This window comes from Colias philodice, chromosome 31, assembly GCF_061535455.1.
Source record: "Colias philodice isolate Cphi_HAF_F1 chromosome 31, ilColPhil1 Martin Lab GWU primary, whole genome shotgun sequence".
NCBI lineage: Eukaryota > Metazoa > Arthropoda > Insecta > Lepidoptera > Pieridae > Colias > Colias philodice.
The window spans coordinates 4,633,065-4,643,416 of NC_143116.1; the positions used below are offsets into that span (position 1 = coordinate 4,633,065).

General features: G+C 34.9%; 1 protein-coding gene across 1 annotated transcript in view; it reads right to left on the minus strand.

Annotated features, from left to right (window-relative positions):
- The window catches only part of LOC149475251 (monocarboxylate transporter 12-like), a 33,416-nt gene that overhangs the window by 9,938 nt on the left and 13,126 nt on the right, over window positions 1-10,352 (minus strand). Inside the window, exons 2-8 of the mRNA XM_089713584.1 lie at window positions 8,719-8,823; window positions 7,669-7,794; window positions 6,712-6,845; window positions 3,062-3,252; window positions 2,385-2,528; window positions 1,181-1,247; window positions 548-663 (exon numbers count right to left, since the gene is read on the minus strand). Coding sequence (XP_089569710.1) covers window positions 548-663; window positions 1,181-1,247; window positions 2,385-2,528; window positions 3,062-3,252; window positions 6,712-6,845; window positions 7,669-7,794; window positions 8,719-8,823 — 883 coding nt within the window. The remainder of the gene's footprint in view (window positions 1-547; window positions 664-1,180; window positions 1,248-2,384; window positions 2,529-3,061; window positions 3,253-6,711; window positions 6,846-7,668; window positions 7,795-8,718; window positions 8,824-10,352) is intronic.

Below are 10,352 nucleotides of genomic sequence, written 5' to 3' on the forward strand. Positions count from 1 at the left end.
TGTCTCCTCCATACGTAGTACTATTATCTCAATGATTTAGACCGTAATCGTATACCTGCAAATTCGGGTTTTTTGTTTATTTTAATAATGAAGTACTTTCTTATTATAAATAAGTATTAATAATTAATATTTTGTCAATTTTTTATTGGAATGAAGTTCATTATCGCGCATTACGAAAGGGGGCTAGACGGAATTAAGACCAAAAGTTGTTATGACACTTTTTGCTAACTGTACGGCGTGCGCGTGTTTCTCAGTCTGTCTCTCTCTCTCTCTCCCTCATAGAACTTCGTTCCATCCGGGTATCCCTTGACACCTCTCAAGTTTATATTTATTTAAATGATTTGTTATTATTATCTATTATAGCATTTAAAAAAGAACATAAAAACAAAAAACTATTGTGTGGTTTTATGAAACCACGGTAAAAGTGAAACTTACCTAAAACCTAAACCTACTCGGCAGCCGACCGTCACGCGACATGCGCTACACAGACCAAAAAGTTTGAGACGATGTAATAAAAGTTTCACTTTAATCATTTAAATAGACTTACCCAATAGTAACACAGTTCCATGCAAGCCATACATATCAACTAATTTCTCAATCAGCATCGGAAAAACGAAGCTACCAGCTGCCGTCCCGCTCACACATATGCCGTTCGCCAATGCTCTGAAAGAGACAACATAATTGCTTGCGTCAAAGTATCAGATGCAAATTTAAAAAAATATAGAAGTCAATTCTTTTCAAAAACATGATGATCAATTCTTATTTAAAAAAAAAAGACGTGTGTCACTCGGGGACTGCCGCGGTAAAGCTATTGCATGCCATGCCTTCAAGCCACACCTCCGCGCCCGTCCCCGTGGGGAGCGTGAGGTTTTTTCGTTACGGAATTTCTCGATTCGATCCCCGCGCTCAAGGCCCGCGATAGAAGCTATGCAATAGCTTAATATGATGATGAACAATTCTTATTTCATAAAAAATGTTTTTTTTTAATATTAAAGCTTATGCGGAAAGATTTTTTTACGCGCCAAATAATATCTCATCCTATTTTTTTTTAATTCAATCGAGGAGGATGCATTATGAATATTTTTAAAATTGAATAAGTACAATGAAAAGTTAATTTTTATAATGACTATTCGTATAGTCTTTTTGCTTACGATAATTCGTTCGTTATATGAATTCTTACCGGTGTTTGTCGAAATATTGTGATACAATCACAATGCCCGGGGTAGTAGAGAGGCCGCCACCAATACCTGAAAAAATATTAAATCAATTTAAATTTATACGTTATTACAAATAGGTAAGACTTATTTTCCAACAACAAATTACAAGTACTTATGAATAAAAAATTGGAACCAATTCTGTAATCAGAGACAAATTAAAAACAATGATTTTTTGCTAACGTCAAAGTTGTCATAAAAGTTTTAATTTACTAATTAAAATATATATTTGATGACGTAGGCAACATTTTTTATGATTACAAAAAGAGCGTGTACCGAGTATACGTTTCAGAAGTGAAACTTCTTTGGCAAGATTTAAGGATACAAAATCGTCGCCTTACTCCATGCCGTGACGGTATTTCCATGAAATTTTACTCTCAACGCGCTAATAGAAGTTTGACTTCAAATAGAACAGATTCTGAAATGAACTGATTTAAAACAATGATTTTTTTTTATAACGTCAAAGTTTTCATAAAAGCTTTAGCACAAAACAATTTAAACACAGTCTAACTTTAAACCAGGGATCTGTCACTGTAATAGTTGTCTATGTGAAATACGACAAAGCCAGATTAAAGAGAACCCGCGCTTAAAATTAAACCCTGTCTAAAGTTTTTTGTGGTAAGACAGTTTCACACACATCATCAAATATTGTTTTCATTTTGAATACAACATTTGATAAGTATGTAGTTAGGTAAAAGTTTTCGCCAATAGCTAATGCATAATTATTCTTGACCGCCTCCTTGGTACAGTGGTTGACGCGTGAGCGTAGAACCGAGGGGTCCTGGGTTCGTTTCCCGGTGGAGACGAAGAAGAAAAAGTCTCGGTCTGGCAGGACACAGAAGGCTGATCACCTACTTGTCCCTAAAGAAAAATCGATCAGTGAAACAGATGTATGAATAATGCATCTGTCCCTTACCCCACTTGGGGACATGGGACTTCTCACTTCACTTATGCAAAATTATAAAAAAAAGCCGGGTTGCACTGGGGGAGTGCCGGCAGAAGTGAAAACTTGATTATTAACGTTGAGCATGTTTGATATTTTGGAATGGTATATCCGTCTTACGCTTTTTCGATCAGGTCACGTGTCTTAACGCGAGTTTAAGATTTTATACCCATTACAGAAAAAGTGCTCAACGCCGCTAAAGAAGTTTTCACTTCAAAAAAACTCACCAGTCATAACTCCAAAACTCAACAGCAAATGCAACAACCCAGTACTAAAATATGATAGCGCCAGACCGGTAGCACAGAACAGTCCTCCAATGAACACGACCAGACGACACGAGTATTTCTCGCAGAGGGCTGATGATAGAGGCGCTGAAAAATAAGAAAAAGTATTTAATCATATATTCGCGCTCCCTATCACTACATAGTATAAAACAAAGTCGCTTTCTCTGTCCTTATGTGCCTTTGTATGCTTAATAAAACTACGCAACGGATTTTGATGCGGTTTTTTTAATAGATAGAGTGATTCAAGAGGAAGGTTTTAATATATAATTTATTAGGTTTTAGACAAAGTGGGCGAAGCCGCGGACGGTTATCTAGTTACCAATAAAAAAAAATGGCGCGTAACGGAAAAATGTCACGCGTAACGAAAAAATGTTACACTAAATTTTTTTCCAACCCCGATATAGAAGTTTCACTTCAATAAAACGTCTAATAAATACCTACTGTCCCTTCTTTTCCAATATATTGTGTTTTCATGAATGTGTCCGTGTGTGTATTTGCACGTGAATACGCGTGTGTGTATGTGTGTGTGTGTATACTATCATGATTTATTTATTAAAAAAAATAATAATAGTAACTATACACATTATTTTTTTTTAAATAAATAAATAATTATTACTCACCCAGCGCCAAACACAGCGTAGACAAAGCAGCCGGTATCCAACTAGCCACGCTCTCAGACGAATCCGGGAACGTTTCCATGATCTCCACATACAGCACTCCATAGGACTTGAAGAGACCAGCCACCCAGAACTGGACCATGAAAGCGCCGAACACCACCACCCAGCCATAGCCGCCGTCTGGAGGTGATGTGCTATAGAAAAAAAAATGTTGTGTGGTTTTATGAAACCACGGTAAAAGTGAAACTTAGGCACAAAATTATCGTATTTGTACGATAATTATCGTACGGTTCGACCGTCACGCGACATGCGCTACACAGACCAAAAAGTTTGAGACGATGTAATAACTAATAAAAGTTTCACTTTAACATAAATAAATATTTCTGGACAATTTTCACACACGGCACGATCTGATCCTAAGCTTTCGCTTGTGTTATGGAAATCAAATGGCTGATAAACATACATATATAATTTAAAAAAAATGCTTATATATAGATAACTAGAGGTCCGCCCCGGCTTCGCCCGTGGTAGGTACATATTTCGCAATAAAAGGTAGCCTATGTCCTTTCTCGGGTATCAAAATATCTCCATACCAAATTTCATGCAAATTGGTTCAGTAGTTAAGGCGTGATTGAGTAACAGACAGACAGACAGAGTTACTTTCGCATTTATAATATTAGTATGGATTAACACCCAGACACAGAGCAAAGGATACGATGTGATCCGACAGTAGATGCCAAAATTAGCAAAAAATATTGGCCATTTTTATACCTAAGGGAAGGTTTACACGAAGAGAAACAAATGATAAATGGGCATTTTCACAAAAATGTATACCCCCCTGATTTTCAACTGTCCCTCGAATTCATTAAATTCTATATAATGAAGTAGTTGCCAGAATTATTTATATATGTTATCAAAGTGATTATACGTATACAATATTTTGTTTTTTTAACAAAAACTATGACAAAATCTAAAATAAAGTTAAGTTAATTATAAATAACAATCGAAAAATGGGTAATTTTACGCTGTCCCCTGCTTACTCTTACGCGTTTATTACATTATTTCTTAACTTTTTTGTAAGAAAGGTACCATCTTTTAAGGTTTTATTTGGTCCAGGATAATCAGTTACTGTGATAATAGTTAAAATATAATAACCTTATATAACAAAATAAAAGATAAAAAAATAAAAAAGAAAATCAAAAAAATTGTCCTTCCCGGAACATTCAGTTGTGTCACCGATTTTCTAAAAAGAAAATTACTGTGGTTCAAATAGTTTTGCATTACTGTCAACATCATAGCTACTGCTATGCAACTTATCAGGTTAGAAGCCGTCAGGGTCAAAAAACTGCTTAGAAGGAGTGCACGCGTGTTTGCAAGCCGCAGGGACCAAATTCTTCATTCAGGTATGTGACCATATTTTGGCTTATTTCTATCTATTTATCTTGTAGTATTTAGTTAATTTTGTTTTAAATGTTTTTATATGTAAGTTGATCAAAAGTTTTGATGAATATAAGTGTTGTGGTTATATTTTAAACCGTTTTTATTACTAGAGGCTTAGATTACTAGAGGATTATCAAATGTGACTTCCGCTGTGTGACTATTTGAGCGGTCACATATACGCTGAACGAAAAGTCACAACATGCCTGAACACATAAAGCAATGTTTACATGGCGATTTTCTTGAGCTATAAAAATATTTTTCTAAGACATTTTTGACTGAGTAGGAAACTACGGCAAAAAGTAGATTTCAAAAATAAAAATTATTTCCCCATACAAATCGCAACAGCTGATTGATCATTTTGCATGAGGAAGTAAAATTTTTTTTTGAGGAAAAAAAAAAGAAGCATTATGCAGAAAAAGAAACAAAATAAGCCAGCAGAACTAAGAATCTAGACAATGTGCCTTGTATAACAACGAAAGATAATAATGGAACAAAAATTAATTTTTTTCACGATATTTTTCATTGGTTTTTTTTTTATTTACAGATTAACCTTCGTGTTTGCAGCGTCCACTGAAACAAGATTTTTTTATCCAATATGGTGATTGAGATTATTTAAGGTTAATAATATTCTGCCAATATAAAACATAAAAGAGACTTCTTATTCTTGAATCTTGATAGTAATTTACCCTTTAGATAAATAATAATAATGTGATGGCTTAAGCCCGAACTGATTGTGATAATTTAGTTTGAAGTTAAGTTAAGTTTATAATTATATTTATTATGTGTGCCTGCGTACTTTTTTTTCGCCATGTAAACGCACCCTTTCCCTTTTTAGGTATTCGGTTGTGTGACTGTCCCTATATTACGGAGCTGAATTTTTTAAATATTTCAGTAGATTTTACATTTAATGCCCTTCAAATCAGTCTCTTTAATGGAGAATAATACATAAGTGTAATATTTGTTGCCTTTTCTCTAAAAAAGTATCTAACATTTTAAATGTAAAGATAATAATGACAGTTGAAGTACCAGAGTCACAATACTGAATATACTATTGTTTTTTTTAATTAGCTTAGATCCAAAAGTTGGGAATAGTGAGTGTTTAAAATATACAAAATAACGATTTTAAGTTAATAAATAAACAATATCTAAAAATTCTTATATTTTGCACTGTTTTTCCAGCTACTGAATATAGTCACACAACTGATATAAAATTGCGAGACTTTCCATTGTGTCCTATTATTTTTACAGTTTTCTCATTTTAAACCCATCATATTATATGTTTTCTTGAAGTATATTGAATTTCCGTTTTAAAGAGACCAAAAAAAGTTTAAAATATAATACTATCAAAAAAAATATATTTTTCAAGGAGGGGGTACATTTTTGTGAAAATGCCCAAATACAAGATATTTTTCATAGAAATATCCGATCGTGGTCGCGAAATCCTCCTCTAATGAAGTAAGTATTCTATTCTTAATTAAATTTGTTACTTAGCGTATTCTTTTAATCTATACTACATATATATATATATATATATATATATATATATATATATATATATATATATATATATATATTATTACTAGCGGCCCGCCCCGGCTTCGCCCGTGGTAGATATGAAAAATAGATGTTGGCCGATTCTCAGACTTACCCGATATGCACAGAAAATTTCATGAGAATCGGTCCACCCGTTTCGGAGGAGTATGCAGACTAACATTGTGACACGAGAATTTTATATATAAGATATACTAATATTATAAAGCTGAAAAGTTTGTTTGTTTGAACGCGATAATCTCAGGTCCGATTTGAAAAATTCTTTCGGTACGTATTAGATAGCCCATTCATCGAGGAAGGCTATACATATATCATCAGCTAAGACCGACAGGAGCGGAGCGGGTAAAACCGCAGGGCACAGCTAGTCTAATATAACAACAATAGATATTTATTTAATAACTAGATTTCCGCCCGCGGCTTCGCCCGCGTTTTTAAAGGAAAACCCGCATAGTTCCCGTTCCCGTGGGATTTCCGGGATAAAACCTATCCTATGTGTTAATCCAAGTTACCCTCTATATGTGTGCTAAATTCCATTGTAATCGGTTCAGTAGTTTTTACGTGAAAGAGTAACAAACATCCATACATCCATACATCCATACATCCTTACAAACTTTCGCCTTTATAATAGTATTAAGATTAAGATTAAGATATTGAATACTAACTCAGAGGAATCGCTCTGCGGCCGTAACTTCCTGGACACGGCGAGCAGCGGCCGAGCCGTCACCGACGAGAGTGTTAGCAACGAGTCCTCCTCTTGCTCTGTGGGCGACATGGCCGAGAGATATGCACCTACTTGCTGTAACAAAATAAACATTTTTTTTAACTCAAACATTTATTTATTCAATTGGACTTCTTCGAGAAGCACTTTCGAATCGTCATAACATATTTTTAACATTTACCACCGATTCGGAAAGCAGTATCTGTGGAGAAGAACCGGCAAGATACTCCATAGTTGCTCTTTTAAATCATGTCAGTATTAGAATTTAATTTTACAAAATATAAATAATAATAAATATTACAGGACAATAATTATCACACACGGCACGATCAGATCTCATACTAAGCTTTCGCTTGTGTTATGGAAACCAGATGGCAAATAATAAACATACATATATGTATATAATTTTAAATACATATTTATATAGATAATTAACACCCAGACACAGAGCAAAGATGTTCATCACACAAATATTTGCTCCGGGTGGGAATCGAACCCACGACCTCTGGCTTGGAAGGCACAACAATGACTATAGTTTCCATGCATTGATTCCATCAATCGTTTTGATCAATTTTAAAGGTAAAAACTCTCTTAAAAACTTGATTAAATGAGAGGACAATATGTACATAGAAAATGTGGTTGAGTATGAAACAGTTATGTTTTATTGAAGTGAAACTTCTTTATCGGGGTTGGAAAAAAATTTAGTGTAACATTTTTTCGTTACGCGTGACATTTTTCCGTTACGCGCCATCTTTTTCTTATCCCTACCACTCGTGATTTGACGTATTTCTGTAAAGTTGCATATAGTAAATTATTTTTTGAAAAATAAGGTCATAAAGAAGTTTCACTTCTTACGTGTGTACACTAGTACACGCACACATTTTGTTTTATCAATACTTACAGACGCAAGCGGCAGCTCTAGAAGCAGACTAACTGGCCTCTCTCGCTGTTCCATTCTATCGCTTTGTTCTGGTGGAGCAGACTGGATGGATAGCAGGGAACCCGCTTTGTCTGGGGATAGTACCGCCTGGAACACGACAGACACTCCAATTTTATTAGTATAGATTAATAAATCAAGTGGTTGAGGCGTAAAAACAGACAGACAGAGTTGCTTTTGCAATCTATCTTTCTTATATATAAAAATGAATCGCAAAATGTGTTGGTAAGCGCATAACTCGAGAACGGCTGAACCGATTTCGATATTCTTTTTTTATTATATTCCTTGAAGTACGAGGATGGTTTTTATGTAGAGAAAACGTAAATATGTACCACGGGCGAAGCCGGGGCGGACCGCTAGTACTTAATAATATTATAATGCTGAAGAGTTTGTTTGTTTGAACGCGCTAATCTCAGGAACTACTGGTCCGATTTGAAAAATTATTTCAGTGTTAGATAGCCCATTTATCGAGGAACGCTATAGGCTATATATATCATCACGCTAAGACCAACAGGAGTGGAGGCACGCGGGTGAAACCGCGCGGAACAGTTAGTAAATAAATAAATGTCTTTATTTGCATAATGTGTGTAGATAGCAAAATTACATTATAATTCGAATCAACACATTAGCCATAACTAAATGGCGTGCAAAATCAGCTCCGCAATATTTTAAAAGTACATTATTTCATTGTCACATCTTGATCACATCACAAAAACTACTGGTCCGATTTGAAAAATTCTTTCAGTGTTAGATAGCCCATTCATCGAGGAAGGCTATAATATATCATCACGCTAAGACCAAGAAGCGGAGGCACGCGGGTGAAACCGCGGAGCGCAGCTAGTTATAATATACTCGTAGTTGGGATTGGTTTTAGATAGCCCATTTATCGAGGAACACTATAGGCTATATAATATCATCACGCTAAGACCAAGAAGCGGAGACACGCGGGTGAAACCGCGGAGCGCAGCTAGTTATAATATACTCGTAGTTGGGATTATCTTCCTTGTAACTGACCTCTGTAATGTCATCACCAGGGAGGTCAATCGAGCAGGAGACAGGCGCGACGGACGTCGGCGGCGCAGACGACCCAAGGATGCCGCCTTCGAGTTTTGACAACTCCTGAAATAAATCATTATTCAAATAAATAAATAAATCTTTATTGAAAAAGAGCGTGTGTGCCGAGCACACGTGTCAGAAGTGAAACTACTTTGGCAAGATTCAAAGATACCAAAATCGTCGCCTTCCATGACGTGACGGTATGGTCATAACTCATAACCTTTAAATTTTTCTCTCAACGCGCCAGAAGTTTCAATTCTTTTTAATTATGTTCAACAAGAAACAACAATTTAACTTAACTCTCAAGTGAGATTAACAATATCACGAACTCATTGCGTAACTTAAAGTTAATTTATAAGGCTTCTGAAATGTTACATAAGTTTATACTTATTATAAACGGGGTAAAAATATTTAATAATCACTAACATAGTATAAAACAAAGTCGCTTTCTCTGTCCCTATGTCCCTATGTATGCTTAAATCTTTTAAAACTACGCAACGGATTTCGATGCGAATTGTTTTCTATACAAATAATATAAAGAGGAAAGGTTTGATTTTTTGTTTGTTTGTTTGTATGAATTGAATAGGCTCCGAAACTACTTGGCAGATTTGAAAAATTCTTTCACTGTTGGAAAGCTACATCATTTCTGAGTGACATAGGCTAGGTTTTATCCCGGAAATCCCACGGGAACGGGAACTATGCGGGTTTTTTTTGAAAACGCGGGCGAAGCCGCAGGCGGAATGCTAGTAATAGATAAGTAGAGTGATTCAAGAGGAAGGTTTTAGTATATAATTTATTAGGTATTAGACAAAGCGGGCGAAGCCGCGGGCGGAAAGCTAGTAAGAAGATTAATAATAATAAGAGCAACTATAGAGTTTCTTGCCGGTTCGTCTCCATAGATACTGCTTTCCGAATCAGTGGTAAATGGTAAAAATATGACAATTCAAAAGTGCTGCTGAAAAAGTCTTAGAGCTAGCGCGCACGAGCAACTTTGTCTCCGCAACTATTTTGTCTCCGCAACTATTTTGTCAAATTCAAATTCAAATTCAAATTGCTTTATTTGCAGAATGTAGAATTACAAAGATGTTTGTAGATACAGATAATATAGATCCTTAAACATTCTGCTCGTAATTGAGCGTGCAAATATATTATAAACTACATTAAATACAATATTATATCCGACAACACTTATAGATCCCAATACAATAGCAGAAAAAGATTAAAATATTAATTTATGTCCCGATATGATATCCATTAATTTTAAATTACTATTTTTGATTTGTCAAGTCACTTATATCATAGAATTGTTTTGTGATTAGCCAGTTTACTAACCTCGTCCGGAATATATGTACAGGTAATTCTTTGAAATCGTCTGGTATTTTATTGAATATTGTAATGCTTCTAAAAATTATACTATTTTTCGCAGTATTTATTCTACACGTCGGAAAATAAAGTTTGTTTTGAAATCTGGTCATAAATTGAGTATTGATTTCTCCTTTTTTCGTGTAATACTCGGGATGCTTTCTTACAAATAAACATACATCTCTAATATACATACATGTCAATGTTAATATACGAAGCTTAGCAAATAT